Source organism: Salvelinus fontinalis, chromosome 18 (genome assembly GCF_029448725.1).
Source record: "Salvelinus fontinalis isolate EN_2023a chromosome 18, ASM2944872v1, whole genome shotgun sequence".
NCBI lineage: Eukaryota > Metazoa > Chordata > Actinopteri > Salmoniformes > Salmonidae > Salvelinus > Salvelinus fontinalis.
In genome coordinates this window covers 13777804-13798020 of record NC_074682.1, presented here as the reverse complement: position 1 = coordinate 13798020, position 20217 = coordinate 13777804, and the positions used below count along the sequence as shown (strand labels likewise).

Genomic DNA, 20217 nt, shown 5'->3' with positions numbered 1-20217 from the left:
ATTCTGAAGAGCGTCTCTCTCTAGGGGAGAGTCCGGAAGTGGAGTAAGCAGCAGGGAAGGCCAAACCCTGTCACTGGATAGCCCAAAGACATTACAATGATTGTAATGAGCCACAAGAACTACTGCACAATCTGAGACTAGAGCCACAACAACAGAGGTGGAATAGGAACAAGGTGTTATGATTCAACAAGGTGTAAAATTATACTTCCTTGGTCATATTTTGTTGAGGAGCGGTTGAGAGTCCGGTTTTGCAACATATTGCAAGCAGATGACGATATAGCAAGCAATTGGATAGCAATTCAAGTTACCTTTAAGTTTAACTCATTCAAATCAAAGTGTATTAGTCAGGTACACAGTTTAGCAGATGTCATAGCAGGTGCAGCAAAATGCTTCTAATCATCATGTATCTTTGACTCATCTGTGGTGTCTAGTCATCCAGGTTGTGACAGACAGCAGAGGGCTGCTGCTTCTGCCCCCGAGCCCCTCCTCATCCTACTGTCTGAGAGAGCTCTGCTGCCCTGCTGCTCTGTTAACCAGCCACTGGGGAGGAAGGATTTCCCCAGCAAAGATGACTGGGGGGTGTCTACCTGTAAGGATCCCCCGTGTCTCGTGTCACTGCACTGTGTAGAAGGAAATCCCCCTCACACACCCTCACCTCCCTCCCTCCCTCCTCATACACTCAGACATCTCAATCAGGTCTGAGTGATAGTGCGGGAGACGACCAGGCCGGCGTGACGGCTGATCTGTGAAGGCAGCCAGAGATAACTGATAAGACATGGAAGCCACAGCTCAGGACACTGCTCCATCAGAGGGGGAAATAAAGAAAACAAAATTCCCAAGGAATAGATAACTTTAACAATTTTATTTGTGAAAAACTACAAGCAAAATTCATAAATATACATTTCTATTTGAAGCAGAGGAAATAATAAGGTAGCCTATAAGCGTTAAGCCGTGCACATGCCAGGAAACATGTATTATTCAACATTGTATAAGCTAGTAGACAAGAAGCGGTGATCCTTTGAAATTCGCTCCATACATTTCCACACTAGTGAAGTAATGTGACCATCTCACAGGGTGACCAATGACACATCAGCAAGTAGTAAGAAAGAAAACTGAACGCAAACAAGATTAAACAAAAAAAAAGATTAATATACTGACCATACATACTTTTACTGAGCATTAACTTTAAAAGCATTGTACAAGACATTGTAAAACGGTAAAATGAAAAGAGCTTGTTGACAATTCCACAATAAATAAGTGATGCCGAGACAGATTTTTCACTTTAAAATGTATGTCAAACAAAAACCAATGATCGCAAAGTTAAACAAACCATACAACTTTATGAATAATTTCTTACCATTTTAAAACACATTTGACAAAAACACATTCACTTGAAGAGCAGTGCAGATGCGACACACTGGGCAGACGTCATTTCAACATCTAGTCTTGATTTACATTTGGTTGAGTTGTCAACTAAGATAAATTTAACGTGAAATCGAAATAAAATATTGACCATGTCAATAAAGTTGAGTGAAAAAATTAAAAACAAATCCCTTATGTTGGACTTCTTGCAAATCCAATGAGTTTCCCCGTTGATTCAACGTCATCACATTGAATGTTTTTGTTGAAATGATGTGGAAACAACGTTGATTCAACCAGTATTTGCCCAGTGGGAAAGTCTTGGAGAACAATGACGGTTACCAAACTTCGGATCGGCACTGTTCTTCATGTAAATGTGTTTTGTAAAATTTCAGTGGAAATTGTTAAAAGTAGTCCTTATGGATAGAGTTATATGGTTTGTTTAACTTTGCAATCACTGGTTTTCGTTTGACATACATTTTAAAGTGAACAAAGTGAGTCTCAGTATCACTCTTTTACTGTGGAATTGCCCTAGTATAATACATTTAAATTGGAAATTCAAGAGATTAATGTTACTCAGTCAATTAACAAGCAGTCTATATTTAGGTGTCTGACAAACAAAGCTAAAAAAAAAATGTAACCATCTTTACACAGTAAATTAAGGTTACTGGTCGCACAAGAACAGAACTGCTTGCGCGTAAAAGAAAGGAAAAATATATCAAATAAAACAATGCCATTCTAATAAAGTTTGCTATTTCAGATTATACATACAAGCAAAGTTTTATATACCCAGCAAATGGCCATTTTCAATAATTTAACATACAATGAATCAATTCTATAATAATGTCACAGAAGTCAGTCATGTGAATATGGTTGCGGGTAAGGCATGTGGAAATATGGCTTTTAAAGCCAATTTCTTCTGGATTGCATTACAAAGCAAAGAGTTAACATTCTCAGTAAAAATGTGACCGATAGCATATTTTTCTTCATATCTCAGCCAGACACCTCATTAATTCTGTTCACATTGCATTTTCTTTGAATATATCTGATCTTCTTCCTCATTCAATGTAGCCTAGAGACTCCATATCTTAGCACAAAATATAGAGTTTAAATAGATAATTATTACATATCATAATCATACAGCTGAACAGCAAAACGAAACTCAGGGAGGAGTCAGAAGAAGTTACAAATAATGCTTAGGCCATACAAAGTTGATTAACTTTCAACGGATAATTTTTTTTAGTAAACTGAGGCGTGTGAGCAAAAAATATATAAATAAAAAAAAGAATTGAACTAAAGCAACCTTAGTACAACACCTAGCAACATTACCAACAGAATTGAGCCTTTTGGTAAAATGGTTTTGGAATGAGTCACTTTCCCCCACCCTCCCCCCCATGTCAGAAGCTGGACAGCACCCTTGAAAACCTGTCCTGGCACAGTTCATTCAGGTTTAGGCACTGTACATTTTTTCAGTGGCATAGTTGTGCCATTTCTAATAAGTGATGTGCCATCTGAAATAAATAGCAGTCTCCTAAAGAAATCGGACCTACTCTCCCTATTATGATCAGCTTCAGCTTCTATTTAGCTGGAATTCTACATTCTTCACATCTCCCACTAACATACAAATTGGATTTTTAGAATGCTGAAGTTAACACACACATTGTCTTCGGGAAATGTGCCTTTTCTAGTTGCCATATTTATCTTTCTTTAGAAATGTTTACTTTGCAGGTTGACTAGCATCTATTGAGTTGTAATGTTCCATAAATTGAATGCCCAACTCTACTTGAAGTATCAACAAAACACGTTTTGTAGCCACATAATCCAAAAAGGAAGGCTCCAGCTTATCTTTTGCCCCAAAAATACTGCTCACAATTCTCAAATTCTTATTTTGATTCACAGCAATTGAACCAAATCCCAACAATAGCGAAGTGAATTGTTTGTTTCATCAACAAATCATTTAAAAGAATCGATACATATGAATCAAATTAATCGTTAAAAAAATAAAATAAATGTAGTCGAGAAATGTGAAGCAGGCATCTGTTAAAACAGTAAATCAACTTTGTATGGTCTTATTTGGACAACAAACATTGCTTATTCACAACACACAAATATGATTATCGTATCTACACTAAATAGATCGTAAAGCCTTTACTACAACACCTGCCCGGTGGACTCATGGTCACGGTAAGTTAGAAGGGTATGCCTACCTTGCCTGACCTGCTTTAGAGAAGTCTATAGGTAGAGATTGAACTGGCCTGCTCAGGCCAACTGGTTCTCTGCAGGGGGAGATACTGTACGGAGGACAGTGGAGCAGAGGCTCAAAGCACAGGGCTTTACATGGCTCCAAGAGCTTCTGAACACTGCAGAGTTCCCTGCAGCTCACTGCCCATTGAATGCTTTTCATTGCCTTTCATTGTTCTCTAAGTAGAGAAACTGACTTGTGATTGAAATAATGTTAGTGTTGTTATTTTCTGTTCTGCTTATTCTCAGGTTTATCTAGGTAAGTTCCTTGTAAAGTGGACAAGAATTACACCATTTAAATGGATTATATTAGTCTTTATTTAAAATGTATTTCATTTCACACATTTTAGAATTGCATCTCAAATTGTTATTCATTTGTCTATGTATCATGTCATTATGAAATTCCTTTGGTCCTTCAATAAATAAAACTAAGATATACACATTTATTCTTTATACAATTTAATACATTTAAAGAGGAAATTAGGGTCTATTTTCATCTAAGGAGAATGAGAATTAGAACCATTTAATTGGTTATTTAGGTAAGTGTTTACTGCTTTGAAAATGCAAAACAAAAATGTAATATTATTCAATTAGCTATATCATCTACTTGCAATGTTTCTGCCTTCACTTAACCTACATATTGGAGTCTTAAATATATCTTAGCAGAAAAAGTCACTCAAATCAATTCTCAAATCGTCATGAACTGTCCAGGCCTTTGCACTAAATAAACCGGGAAAAAACACAACTTTGTAAACCAGAGCATTCAAAAAAAACATTGGTAAAAGTTCGCTAAGACGTCTAAAAACCTGAAGTCCCTTAGCATCAGTTGGATATCATAAACGGTATATGGCATCACTATATTACAGTTCAAACTGTGGTCTTGACAGGTGGATCTGAACTTGACCTTTCCTTCAGTCATTACAGAAATAAAAAAGGTACCTCAACTGGCTAACCAATATTAAAGCGACGGAATGCAAAAACATCAACAACTTTAGTGTTTTTCACAATAGCCTACACTATAGAGTTAAGGACAGGAGACACAGATTGTATAAGATTGATATATAGCATCTGACTAAATGATAGACAAAGGTTTGGGTGTGTGTTGAGTTGACATTGTAGGCCCTTCAAATCAAAACAAAGCAGGTGACCTTTATATGCTGCACATTCACCTCTACACATCAACCTGAAAGACCACATGGAGGTTCAAACTAAAATCAGACACGAGTGTAAGAGAGTGAGAGAGTGTGCGAAAGAGGGAGAGAAAGAGAGCAAGAGAATTTCTGGGTTATTAGCACTTTTGTTGGATCGTGTGAATGACAGTCCCACGTCGGAAACTGTTTCACAGTGTATCGATGTAGCACCAGTGTGTAGTGGTCTCAAGCATCTTGTCCCATCCTACCAGTTCAACCATCAAAACAAGTGTCAAAGTGAGAGATGGGTACAACTACACAGCAAAGCCTCAACAAAAGAAAAGTCTCTCAAAGTATAAGGGTGCAACAAGTAATAAATAAGGGTCATGTTTCAGAGTTGCTAAAATGGTGGTGGTTATTGTGTACAGCAGATCCTTTCTTTCCACAAAAACAAAATGTCGGCCACACATCCACGTACAAATATCAAACAATACATACAAGTGTCAGGATGCCACCGGTGGGGGCGCTATTCCCATCAGCCCCACTCTCCCGCCTGGGCCATGCTCAACGTGTACCCATGATTGGACGTTTCTCCATTAGGCGCACGCCATGGTCTGCTCCAATCAGACCGCTCCAATCAGACTGCTCCAATCAGCTAGCTCTCTCAGCATCCTGGGACGGTGATGGAAGGAAGGCGGAGGCAGGAGGCAGGAAGGTGAAATATCTCCCCCTAAGGGATCCGATCCACAGAGTCATCACGGAGCACCTGGACTGTAGGGCTCAGAAGGACTCGTCATGCCCCACAGAGAGCTCTCCTTTGGGGGTGGAGGCGCGAGACGAGCTCTTGTCCATGCTCTCGGAGCCAGAGCTCTGGTGCCGCTGCTCGGAGCCCGAGCTGGACGTCACGGTGGACGAGGATGTGGACGAGGAGCGGGTCTTCTCCTTAAAGTCCGTTATGATGACCGTCACGTTCCCCACCGTTATGGCTAGCTGCTGAGCGGTGCTCCGGTCAATGTTCTTCAGTTTGGGCCTTGTCAGCAGGGGGGGAAACACAGGGTTAGGATTACATTGATAAAACTGCCTTACTAAGATACAACCACATTAAGGTGTGTAGTACAGTGTGGGTGGTTAGACCCAACCGCTCATTTCAATGTATACTACAAGGCCAACAGGAGTAAGAGGGAGAAAGTGGGTGGGTTTAGAACATGAAATAGCATTTATGAATCACTTGAGTTTGATTTTGGGATTTTGGCAACGAAGTCCTTTTCTACTTACCCAGAGTCAGATGAATTAGTGGATACCATTTTTAAGTCTCAGTGTGCAGTGTGAATAAAGTTGCTAACTAGTGTTAGCACAATTGCTTGCTAACATTAGTGCAATGCCTGGAAGTCTATGGTAACAGCTAGCATGCTCCCCTAGACGTCCAGTCATTGCGCTAAAAACTAGTTAGCATTGGCCCACAAAACTATGTCTAACTTCCTTCATACTGGATGCATAGACATAACAATGGTATCAATGAGTTCATCTGACTCTGGGGAAGTAGATAAAGTACATCATTGGCAAAATTCCAAAGTATCCCTTTAAAGCGGCAATCAGCAGTTGAAACAATAACAGTGTTCTTCCCACCTTCGTTTCGGGAAAAAACTAAGAGATGGGGCTGGAGAAATGTAAGCACAAATTCATATACAAAGCTATGGATCCATGATATTAAAAAAATGAGTTTTAACCATGTATTGAGACTATAGTGTTTGTTCACATTTACTTTTACAAACATTGGAGTAAAACAAGCTTATATTTCAGGTTCTCATGGGGTACGACAGTTGAACTAAGCTCATGAGACATTTATAGGTTATATTCTTCAAGCATCCATGGGAACATATTCATTTATTAGTCCAAAAATGGATGTAGCAACTGCTGATTGCCACTTTTAGAATATCTTGTATGAGTTCCAATTTAAAAAATGCCATGACAGGTTCTCACAATGTCCAAATGGAAGATAAGGTCAGTACTAGTAGTGGAAGACATCTGTAAGAGGAGAATGACCCACCTGGAGAGGTGAGAGTTGTTGATCTTGGTTGTTGACTCCCCAGACTGTATGCTGGGTAGGCTCTGATGAACGTCTGTCTTGGGTCTGCACAAAAAACACAGAGTAGTATATATATATATATATATATATATATATATATATATATATATATATATATATATATATATATATATATATATATATATATATATATATATATATATATATATATATATATGGGTTTTTTTCTTCAGGGGTTAGATCAGCTTTAATATTGCAGATAGATTGTAGCTTCCATCAATGTAATTGTCTGCATCACTTTCAATCCTCCATATCTTTTTTTTCCCAAATACACATACATACAGTCAGAAGTTTACATACACCTTAGCCAAATACATTTAAACTCAGTTTTTCACTATTCCTGACATTTAATCCTAGTAAAAATTCCCTGTCTTAGGTCAGTTAGGGTCACCACTTTATTTTAAGAATGTGAAATGTCAGAATAATAGTAGAGAGAATGATTTATTTCATCACTTTCATCACATTCCCAGTGAGTCAGAAGTTTACATACACTCAATTAGTATTTGGTAGCATTGCCTTTAAATTGTTTAACTTGGGTCAAACGTTTCAGGAAGCCTTCCACAAGCTTCCCACAGTAAGTTGGGTGAATTTTGGCCCATTCCTCCTGACAGAGCTGGTGTAACTGAGTCAGGTTTGTAGGCCTTCTTGCTCGCACACTTTTTTCAGTTCTGCCCACACATTTTCTATGGGATTGAGGTCAGGGCTTTGTGATAGCCACTCCAATACCTTGACTTTGTTGTCCTTAAGCCATTTTGCCACAACTTTGGAAGTATGCTTGGTGTCATTGTACATTTGGAAGACCCATTTGCGACCAAGCTTTAACTTCCTGACTGATGTCTTGAGATGTCGCTTCAATATTTCCAAATAATTTTCCTTCCTCATGTTGCCATCTATTTTGTGAAGTGCACCAGTCCCTCCTGCAGCAAAGCACCCCCACAACATGATGTGTCATGCACAACGTAGATGTCCTAACCGACTTGCCAAAGCTATAGTTAACAAGAAATTAGTGGAGTGGTTGAAAAACAAGTTAACGACTTCATCCTAAGTGTGTGTAAACGTCCGACTTCAACTGTATGTACATGTTTTGGGCACAGTATATTTTACATTAGTTATCTTGTTATTAAGTGCCAACCTTCAGCTCCATTCAACCTCTTAACACCATCCATATTGGATTCTATTTGCCATATATTTTTCAACTGTGCTGTTTCACAAAAGTTCTGAACCTTTCTATTTTCATTGTTTCTACAGATTGTAAATTGGAAATACACATTTTTGCTAAAATTATTATTATATTATTGATCGATTGATTATGACTTTTCAGATCGCCCAGTAGTGCTATCTGCAGGGTTAGCTTCAGGTAAATGTTGCAATTCTTCAGCCATTGCTGGACCTGTGACCAAAAACAAGCTGCATATGGATAGTACCAAAACAAATGATCTAATGATTCTGCCTCTTCGCAGCAAAATCTTCAGAGCTGGGAAGGTTGTATCGCACATATAAATAACATTCTATTGGTTGCAAGAATTCTGTATAATAATTTTAATTGAAAAATTAAAAGTTTTGAATCCGGCATTGTTTTGCTTATTAGTTCATAAACCATGCACCATGGAATAGGTACATCAAAAATCTAAACTATTTTGCAATCTATATGGCACAGCTGTACATGTTTTGGTCCTTAAATGAAATTGGTATACCTTTTTATATATATTACAGTTTTCTTTAACCAAATATGGTCTTTACTGTAGGGCCAACAGACAAGTTCCTTACTTTTTCCCCCTTCTACTTCCCTCTTCTATTTTTGCAGTAACGCTGAAATACAACCAAACAATGAGTTGGTTGTAATTTTGAGTAGAGCAGACATTTCTATATGTTTTAGTTAGCTGCATGTATGACAATTTACTTAGATTATAGCTTCTTTTTTTTTTTTATAAAAAAAAAAAAAATCAAATAGTATATTTGAGTTTAACCACAATATTTGTTGTATTATTTGTTCTGTCTTTTCTGGTGGATTAAATTGAAATCGCAACCAACTTTCAATGGCTTATTTTAAAAATAGTGATATTTGGGAAATAATGTGAGAGGTTATAATCTGAATTAAGGGAAAAAAGCCTTTCATGAACATGGGGTGAGACATTCTTACTAATTTACTAGAGAACCAGTTCGGATTTAAGTATGACTGAAGCCATTAGTGAGAGGTTTAATACTTTAATATTTAAGACTTTCTGCCCTCCGAATGTATAGTCATTATATAAATAGGCCTGTTAATTTGTCTTCCTTGCCATTCCAAATAAAATTGAATCTTTTTTCTCATACAATAAGAAAAAGACAACTGTTCTCCAGGTCTAGGCAAGACCATAAGCAAATAGGTAAACTGGGATATGACTAAAGAGTTAATCAGGGAGATTTTTCCACAAATAGAAGGGTATTTACCTTTCCATGGTAGCAAGATCTTATGTATTTTTACTAACATTTTATAAAAATGTATTGGAGTATCACGATCGTTATATGGTGGAAGAGAGGAGGACCAAGGCACAGCGTGATAACAATACATCTTCTATTTATTAAAGACGAAAATGAAGAACACTTAAACAAACGTGGCGCTATAAACAAATAGTGCAGACACAGGCAACTAACATAGACAATAACCCACGAAATACCCAATGAATATGGCTGCCTAAATATGGTTCCCAATCAGAGACAATGATCAACAGCTGCCTCTAATTGAGAACCAATCTAGGCAGCCATAGACATACAAACACCTAGACTGCCCCCGATAGTGGACCACCTTGATTTACTCCTCTCGACAGTTTAAAACTTTCTAAGTAGCCATTATTTACTATTTTACACCTAGGGTTACAATACACAATTTTAACCCATTTTATAAGAGATTCTCCAAAATTGAAATGTTCCAAGCATTTCTATAAAAACTCCAGTCATACTTTATCAAAAGCCTTTTCAAAGTCAGCTATGAATAGCAGGCCTGGTTTCCCAGATTTTTCAGTGTTTCCAGTACTTGCCTTATATTATCTCCAATGTAAAAAACCTGTCTGATTAGAATGAATAATGTCTGACTAACTTTTTAATTCTATGCGCTATACATTTTACTAGAATTTCCCCATCACAACACTGATAAGATGCCTCCATTGTTTAAAAAAAAAATGGACTGGATCTTTATATTTCCCACTTGTATCCTGTTTCAGTAATAATGAAATCAGACCTTGTTGAGTGTCTGATAATCTACCATTTACATAAGAGTGGTTAAAACATGCTAAAACGGTCCTCTGAGTATATCAAAAAAGGTTTGGTATACCTGAAATGGTATGCCATCCAGCCCTGGATTTTTCCCAGAGTTAAAGGCTTTAATTGCATCAAGAAGTTCCTTCTCTATAATTTCACCTTCACATGAGTCTTTCTGTATGGCTGTTCATTTAAAGTTATTAATAGAAAAAAGTCCATACAATTAGCTTCGGTTAAAGGAGTTGAAGGAGACAAATGAAAACACATGCCTAAAGTACTTTGCTTCCTCTTTCAAAATATAATTTGGTGAATCATTGGTGACTCCGTCATTTGTAACAACTTTCAGCAAATTATTTTTGGAAGCATTTCTATGTTGAAGATTAAGAAAATATTTTGGTGCATTTTCCTCCATATTCCATTCAGTTTGCTTTATTATTATAATATATTACACTTGATCTTTGTTGAATATGTTCCTCCATTTCTTTTTGTTTTTCCTCCAACTTATTCTGAGCCTCTATGGTACAGTTTTCATTGCCATCTATCTGTTCTGTTAGACCTTCTATTTCCTTTGTTAGTATGGATGCCTTTGACCTAAATTGCTTTTGTTTTAGAAAGGAGTACAGAATTGCATGGCCTCTAAAGGCACATTTAAAAGTGGCCCGTACAATAAGCGGATTTGCTGTACCTATGTTATGTCAGAATTTTAAAAATAAATTCCTCTGTCCTAGTTAAAAACAAGTTATCATCCAATAGGCTTCAATTCAATTTCCAATATCATCACCCACGTGGAAATTCAGTAAGAGTAATGTATATGCCAATTATTTGATGGTCCGACCACAGAGGAGTTCATTAGTAAAGTTCATGTCTGGAGAGGAAAGATACTTACAAACAATGAACAGACATCTTATTCCTTTATAAAACACACACTGACCTGATCTTTTTGATACTGGGTTTCTTGACGATGGGCCTGGCTGGGCTGCTCTCTTTGATGCTGGGTTTCTTGGCGAAGGGCCTAGCTGGGCTGCTCTCTTTGATGCTGGGTTTCTTGGCGATGGGCCTGGCTGGGCTGCTCTCTTTGATGCTGGGTTTCTTGGCGATGGGGCTGGCTGGGCTGCTCTCTTTGATGCTGGGTTTCTTGGCGATGGGCCCGGCTGGGCTGCTCTCTTTTATGCTGGGTTTCTTGGCGATGGGCCCGGCTGGGCTGCTCTCTTTAATGCTGGGTTTCTTGGCGATGGGCCCGGCTAGGCTGCTCTCTTTGATGCTTGGTTTCTTGGCGATAGGCCCGGCTAGGCTGATCTCTTTGATGCTGGGTTTCTTGGCGATGGGCCTGGCTGGGCTGATCTCTTTACCTTTTTCTTTCTCCTCCTCTTGCTCTGGCTTTTCTGCTTGATCGTTTTCCGGCTTCTCCTTATCGCTCTCGTCTTTATCCAGGGGAGGTTCTCCTTCTCCTTCTCCTTCTGGCTTCACTCTCTCCAGAAGCTCTCCCTCGGGGTGCTCCCCCTCCCCGTCCAAGAGCTCCCCGTCCGGGCCATGCTCCCTCTCAGGCCTCTCCTTCCTCTCCTTCTTGGGCGGGGGAGGCATCGCGTACTGTTGAGCCACCTGCTGGGCCACCAGCTGGGAGTTGATCCTGGGTTTCCTGTAGAGGCCAGGGCACAAATAGGGATTAGCAGGCAGCATCAACTCCAGGCTCAGCTTAGTCAGGACAAGATGACCATGAGCAGCCCCTGCCTGACCACATAGCAACACACACACCATCTCTGCATCATCTTATAAGGAGTTTGCTGGATTGAGTCACAGTGCCTCTGTGGAGTGAAATGGTTAATGTACACACACGGCTGGCTGACTGGATGCAAGTGACAGCTCTTGGTCGGGCTGGTCTGTTTGAAGAGTAATCTCACTAGATCAGTGTTATAATAAAATGCATGTGAGGTTTCCCAAGGTGGGACAGTTGGAGCATGTCATTTACGTCCTCTAATCTGATTACTGCAGCATTGGCCCCATTTGTCACAGACTGGGATACACAGATACGTGTAGCCACTCACTTACTAGCTGGCTAGCCCACCAGAGCAGAATGAAGTCACTCTCTGTGGCTCTCTGTCGTCACTCACACACAGACACACCTAGCCTATTCTCTTTGAGCCAAACCATTCTCGTTCAGCAGGCAAATGCGTTGTGAGTGAGAGATGGAGACAAATGAGTGCCTTGGTGGATGAATAAAAATATCTAGGATAAAAGGCTCATTACTCTTCATCCTGAGAGGTTAGAAGAGGTTCTTCATGGGGGGGAAACACTTCAGTCAACTGAATGAGAGCGCGAGGATTATCGTGTGAATAGCTCCAGACTAGGGGCTGTTCTTAGCCCGACACGAAGCAGAGGGCCGAGGAAACAGCCCTTTGGAGGGTGATATTAACAATAATTCCCGGATTATTGCTTTTATAAAACAGTTACTAACATATTTTTCTAAAGATTACATGTTCCCATTCAAATAATTAAAGGGCCTCCCGAGTGGCGCAGCAGTCTAAGGCGCTGCATCGCAGTGCTAGTGGCGTCACTACAGATCCGGGTTTGGTCCCGGGCTGTGTCGCTGCCGGCCACGACTGGGAGACCCATGAGGCGACGCACAACGATCCCAGCGTCGTCGAGGTTAGGGGAGGGCTTGGCCGGCCGGGATGGCCTTGTCCCATCGCGCTCTAGCGACTCCTGTGGCGGGCCGGGCGCATGCACGCTGACACAGTCGCCAGTTGCACAGTTTTTCCTCCAACACATTGGTGCGGCTGGCATCTGGTTAAGCGAGCAGTGTGTCAAGAAGCAGTGCGGATTGGTAGGGTCGTGTTTAGGAGGACGCATGGCTCTTGACCTTCGCCTTTCCCGAGTCCGTACGGGAGTTGCAGCAATGGGAGTAAATTCATTTTTTACATCCTTCCACGATATTGTCCGGGCAAAAGTCGTTAGCCAAATGAACTGGTTGTCCATTCCAAATGTTCAAAGCAAAAACGGATGCCATGCAGGCTACAGTAGCTACTTCATTGCTAGCTAGCCAACTAGATCAAACACAATCACACCAAGCAGCTGAAATGACAGCAAATTGATTTTATCTTTGTTTCTATTGCCATTTATTTGGATATATTCATTATAATCATCCTGATAAATGAATTCACCCAGCTCAGAAGTTGTCAGTCTCTTCACGTTCGTTCTCTCTACGAAAAAAAAAAACTGCAAAGTTGTTGCACAGGTCAATGACAAAGGCAGCAAGGTTTAGACTAGAGGTCAATCGATTAAATCGGCAACCAAGCCGCACTGCTTCTTAACACAGCGCGCCTCCAACCCGGAAGCCAGCCGCACCAATGTGTCGGAGGAAACACCGTGCACCCGGTTACCTTGGTTAGCGCGCAATGCGCCCGGCCCGCCACAGGAGTCGCTGGTGCGCGATGAGACAAGGATATCCCTACCGGCCAAACCCTCCCCAACCCGGACGACGCTAGGCCAATTGTGCGTCGCCTCACGGACCTCCCGGTCGCGGCCGGATGCGACAGAGCCTGGGCGCGAACCCAGAGTCTCTGGTGTAGTGGGTCAGAAGTTTACATAAACAAACAAATACTAATTGAGTGTAACTTGGGTAAAACGTTTTGGGTAGACTTCCACAAGCTTCCCACAATAAGTTGGGTGAATTTTGGCCCATTCCTCCTAACAGAGCTGGTGTAACTGAGTCAGGTTTGTAGGCCTCCTTGCTCGCACACTTTTTCAGTTCTGCCCACAAATTCTCTATAGGATTGAGGTCAGGGCTTTGTGATGGCCACTCCAATACCTTGACTTTGTTGTCTTTATGCAATTTTGCCACAACTTTGGAAGTATCCTTGGGGTCATTGTGTATTTGGAAGACCCATTTGCAACCAAGCTTTAACTTCCTGACTGATGTCTTGAGATGTTGCTTCAATATATCCACATAATTTTCCTGCCTCATGTTGCCATCTATTTTGTGAAGTGCACCAGTCCCTCCCGCAGCAAAGCACCCCCACAACATGATGCTGCCACCCCCGTGCTTCACAGTTGGGATGGTGTTCTTTGGCTTGCAAGCCTCCACCTTTTCCCCCCAAACATAACAATGGTCATGATGGCCATTCTATTTTTATTTCATCAGACCAGAGGACATTTTTCCAATAAGTACAATCTTTGTCCCCATGTGCAGTTGCAAACCGTAGTCTGGCTTTTTTTATGGCGGTTTTGGAGCAGCCTTTCAGGATATGTCGATATAGGACTCGTTTTACTGTGGATATAGATACTTTTGTACCTGTTTCCACCAGCATCTTCACAAGGTCCTTTGCTGTTGTTCTGGTCCACTCCACAAATTTCTTGTTAAAACCTGTTGTTTGGTCTAGGGGTCAGCATTTTCACTTTTGGATGAAAATCATGCCCAGAGTAAACGGCCTGCTACTCGGTCCAAGATGCTAATATATGCATATTATTAGTAGTATTGGATAGAAAACACTCTGACGTTTCTAAAACTGTTTGAATGATGTCTGAGTATAACAGAACTCATATGGCAGGCTAAAACCTGAGAAAAAATCCAACCAGGAAGTGGGAAATCAGAGGCTTGTAGGTTTTCAACTCAGCCCCTATTGAATACACAGTGGGATATGGGTCATGTTGCACTTCCTAAGGCTTCCACTAGATGTCAGTCTTTAGAACAGGGGTGTCAAACTCATTCCACGGAGGGCCTAGTGTCTGCAGGTTTTTGGTTTTTCCTTTCAATAAAGCCCTAGACAACCAGGTGTGGGGAGTTCCTAACTAATTAGTGATGTTAATTCATCAATCAAGTACAAGGGAGGAGCGAAAACCCGCAGACACTCGGCCCTCCGTGGAATGAGTTTGACACCTGTGCTTTAGAACATTGTTTCAGGCTTCTACTGTGAAGGGGGGCTGAATGAGAGGGGATTGAGTTAGAGGTCTGGCAGAGTGCCCAGAACTGGTGATGCACGTTCATGAGAAAGGTAGCTCCCGTTCCATGGCTTTTCTACAGGCAATAGAATTCTCCGGTTGGGACATTATTGAAGAAGTATGTTAAAAACATCCTAAAGATTGATTCTATACTTAGTTTGATATGTTTTTACGACCAGTAATATAATTTTTTCGAGTTTTCGTCCGACCTTTCCGCTGGACTTGAAATTATTTATTTACCAAACGCCCTAACAAAAGGAGGTATATGGACATAAATGTTGAACTTTATCTAACAAATCAAACATTTATTGTGGAACTGGGATTCCTGGGAGTGCATTCTGATGAAAATCATGAAAGTGAATATTTATAATGCTATTTCTGACTAATGTTGACTACACAACATGGCGGATATTTCTTTGGCTAGCTTGGGCTCGGAGCGCCGTACTCAGATTATTGCTTTATTCGTAAAGATTTTTGGAAATGAGACACAGCGGTTGCATTAAGGAGACGTGTATCTATAATTCCATGTATAATAGTTGTATCTTATCAATGTTTATCATGAGTTTCTGTCAATTGATGTGGCTCTCTGCAAAATCACCGGATGTTTTGGAAGCAAAACATTACTGAACGTAACGCGCCAATGTAAACTAAGATTTTTGGATATAAATATGAACTTGATCGAACAAAACATACATGTATTGTGTAACATGAAGTCATATGAGTGTCATCTGATGATCAAAGGTTAGTGATTAATTTGATCTATATTTATGCTTTTTGTGACTCCTCTCTTTGGTTGGAAAATGGCTGAATGCTTTCTGTGACTAGTTGCTGATCTAATATGTTCTGCTTTCGCCGAAAAGCGTTTTTGAAAATCGGACACTGTGGTTGGATTAACGAGAATTTTATCTTTAAAATGGTGTCTAATACTTGTATGTTTGAGAAATTTGAATTATGAGATTTCTGTTGATTGGCGCCCTGTAATTTCATTGGCTGTTGGCAAGCGGAACCCCAGTCCCAGACAGGTTAACAAACTATAGTTTTGGCAAGTCGGTTAGGACCTAAAATTTCTTAACTGGGAATATTGAAGACTCATGTTAAAGGGAACCACCAGCTTTCATTATTGTTATCATGTTCTGAGCAAGAAGCTTAAAACGTTAGCATTTTTTACATGGCACATATTGCACTTTTACTTTCTTCTCCAACACTGTTTTTGCATTATTTAAACCAAATTGAACAGGTTTCATTATTTATTTGAGACTAAATTGATTTTATTTCAGTATTATATTAAGTTAAAATAAAAGTGTTCATTGTTCATTTAGTATTCTTGTAATTATTACAAATAAATAAATAAATAGACATTTTCCGATTAACCGGAATCGGGTTCTTTTTTTTTTGTCCTCCAATAATAGGTATCGGTGTTGAAAAACCACAATCGGTCAACCTCTAGTTTAGACTAATCACAACTGTTGCAAACCATATGCTAACCTAGTAGTATAGGGAAATAATGTCTAGACACTTTTTTCCAGGGGAGATGAAGTTTATGAATTGCCTGGCTGGGCTGTGGGACAGTGGAACTGTTAACAGGCATTACCGAGGGCTTGTGGTGAATAACTTCCTGCTAGCAACCAATCAGCATCCAAACAACCTGTTTTATAACAGATTTTAAGTCCCTATACCCCCCCCCCCCCCAAGTGTCACACCACACATACACACAGTTCGAGGTCTAAGATGTGAGGGGTGAGTGCTGCGTGTCCCGCCTGCCTCCCTAATGGACAACAGCTGGCAGCAGGGGGGGGGGGGGTCTTAGGGGCAGAGAGAGAGAGAGAGAAGACCATAGAGTGCCACAGACACAGGGTTAGCCAAGATTTTGCTCTCACCGGCACAGATAATCACATCACTGGACTGGGCCAGCTCAGTGAAAAAATACCAGAGTATACCACACACTCAACCACGCCTGAGAGGTGCATGGTTTTCCAGCTACTCAGGAGGCACAATCCACCTATGGCATAGCCTCCACATCTCTTCTACTGCATTGCCAAGAGGTCCTGTTTATTGTCTAGCTGTTCAGAGTGTATCATGTTTAAAGAAACTCTGCAGGTTTGAGGGCAGATGGGCACTTCCATGCTTTCTGATCCACCTGCCTGAGCCTCCGACTGAACTGATAAACAAGCTCTGTCTGGCTCCTAGAAAATGTAGCCTACCTGTTGACTAGAATACCGATGAGGTGCTGACTCGTTCTCTCAGAGAGTCTGTTATCGTTAAGTTGGTCATAACATGAGCAGAAACTTGATGACAATACTGAGTGGGACTGTTCTGATACAGCTGGCGCTGCTCAATACATATTTTAGACATGGCCCCCAGGCTTTACTTATGGTTAATTTCAGATGTGGTTGTCTGATTACGATGGGTACATTGATAATGATGCATGGCTGATGAGGTCTATTTGTGGAGAGGAGAGTGTTTTTCACAAGGCTGCTGGAGTGATTTACCTTAGAAACAGCACATCCTGGATATCAACCCTTTTACTTTCTCCCGACCTCTCCCTGTCTCTCTATCCCCATTCTGCAGGAGATAGAGAACCCACCGTCTCTGCCTCAGGGGGGACCAGTCGATCAGAAGGCAATCAATTGCTTCATAATATGGCATCATGTCGTAGCGCTCGCGCCACGCTCCAATCAATAGGCAGGCTGTGGTGAATGCTGATGACCTTGTAGTGACTCCACCCAGCACAGCTGGCATGGCTCTGGAGCTGCAGCATAAAGCTAGCCTACTCACTCACTCCTTCAGAATCAATGCCAGTCACACTCCACAGGAGAGGAGGGATTGACATGCTCACGGTCAGCAGCATCTGGATAATGAGACACTCAAAAAGAAACTTAAGTGACTTGACAAGGTTTGAGCAACTTCGTCACCAACGGCAGTGAATATCGTCGCCAATCCATCACAGGATTTGGCAGGACGCATGCAGACCAAACACTCGTAAACAGGTTCTCAGCGCAGCCCGCGTCTGACGGGCCCAGAAATCATTTCCCGTGGCAGGTTAAGCTGTCAGCAGAGTGCTGGAGGTAGAAAGTGAGCGTGATTGATTGGCTCAGCGCCTCCTTGGCCCATCACCCCAGATCCAGAGATTTGTGTCAGATGCAGCAGCAGCAGAGCTCAGCCCAGAGAGAGGGAGGCAGCAGGAACAGCCCCAGTAGTTAAGCTGTGATTCAGTGCCAGCTGTAACTCAGCCATGGAGTTGTTGCTGGCATGATCGGAGCGCTGCTCCCTGTTGGCCTGCCCTGTGGTGCGCTTACTCTACAGTGTATTATTAAATTTACCAGCTACGTCACTGCTGCTCTGAACACCACCACTCTGACCCATTAACACAGCTGGCTGGCTGGCTGGATCCACACCACCGGGCTGGCCACACTCACCTTGCTGGTAGGCAGGAAACCAGCGCCACTGCATCTGTACCAAGCCACTTCTCACTGAGAAACACCAGATAAGCCTAGACCGATTAACTTCCTCCTTTTCACACCTCCATAGATAATGATTGACATTGTCTCTGCTGACTGACCCTTAAATTCCCTTTAATATGGGGTGTGGATTCTTACTCCACAGGAGGCTATGAAATGACTGTCATCAGCACTAAACACTAACCCAGGCAGACTGAGACCTATGGTTATGCTGCCAGCCACACCCACTATATTGTCAATCATAAGAAGTACTTCCAAGGATCTACTCATGCATGTCAATATTAGCCTCCTACCTGAAGAGCATAGCAAGTGGAGACCTAGAGATGCCAATAACATACTGTTGAACTTAAAACCAAGCAGTGTTGTGACAGAATTTAGATATTGAGTACTTCTGTAGACAGACACGGAGAGAGAGGTGACCATGCGACCACAGGAAAGCCCTCATTAACACGGCTCTTTATTTTGAGTGATAATTGGACAGGCTATTACTCCCAGCCAGCCACAGACCCAGAGCATGCAGCAGCGGCAGCTCGAAGAGAGGCCTAGACAAAAATGTCCCCTCTAACAGGGACAGCCAACTGTAGTCAGACAGTAAGATTTCATCTGAATCTAAAAACAATACTGTGCACCTGGAGTTAGGACTACACGATTAATCGTATTCAGATCAAAATTGCGATATTGACATTTGCAAATATCCATATCGCAAGAGGTTGCAATTTTCTCCTTTCTTTGACACTGTTAACAAGAAAAACTAGACTATGGTACCACCTCCAATGAGAGGCGCTAGACTCTGTTCACTCACCCTCTACGTGCAGAGGATGCTGACCAATCACAAGCGGGCACTCCCACTCTCTGCACGGCATGCACATACTGGCCAATCACAAGCGTCCGCGCTGGTGAGGAGAGAAGGGGCTTCACCAAAGACAGTACAGTACGAGGTTCAGAAACTTTGTGGCTTTACCTCAAAGTGTGTGTCAAACATGAATGCTGCAAGTGCTAATTAAAATTTCAATTTGGTGCCAAAGAAGGGCACATCTTCAGCAGTATTTTGGCAAAAATATCCCCAGAGCTGTGGTGACAAGAGGCAACACAACAAATGTATTCAATCATTTGAAGAATAACCACCCCCACTTTGCGATGATTGCACGGTAAAAAAAAAGAGCCTAACAGCAGCAAAGCCCCTAAACCACAACCAACCACATATGTTAAACAGGCATCGATTGTCCATGTATTTTCAAGTGTAACGCCCTATGAAAAACATCCTGCAGACACACAGAAATCAGAGGCCATCACATAGCCAAAGACATGGTTCCTATTTACACTGTCAGCAAAGACGGCTTCAAAAAATATATAAACAAGCTGGACAGGACATACAAGATTCCATCTTGCACATATTTCCCAAGTCGCCATCCCAACACTGTATAACAAAATTAAAAAGGGAGAAGTTGAAACATGTCGAGTCGAATGACTGGACGAGACAGTTTTTGGACACAGGCTGCACCTTGCAATTGGTAGGCTACATGTTACATGCTATGGCACTTTGACTCATCATTTCAATTATAAAAAAAGCATACTTATACATCATTTACACACTAACAAGTTTCCTATTCCATCTGCAGCCTATGGCTGCCTGAATAAATAATTAACTTAGGTAATTTAAGAACTAAATGGTAAAATAAGAAATAGGACCTAATGTTATTTTATTAAATTAATAAGTGGTGGGATAGAGGAGCACCATTTTGATGATCAT

General features: G+C 41.2%; 1 protein-coding gene across 1 annotated transcript in view; it reads right to left on the bottom strand.

The window, feature by feature from the left end:
- Window positions 1-847: 847 nt before the first annotated feature.
- The window catches only part of LOC129815013 (RING1 and YY1-binding protein B-like), a 43937-nt gene continuing 24567 nt past the window's right edge, over window positions 848-20217 (bottom strand). The window contains exons 3-5 of the mRNA XM_055868262.1: window positions 11006-11710; window positions 6778-6861; window positions 848-5760 (exon numbers count right to left, since the gene is read on the bottom strand). Of these exons, the coding sequence (XP_055724237.1) occupies window positions 5511-5760; window positions 6778-6861; window positions 11006-11710 (1039 nt within the window). The 3' untranslated portion in view covers window positions 848-5510. The remainder of the gene's footprint in view (window positions 5761-6777; window positions 6862-11005; window positions 11711-20217) is intronic.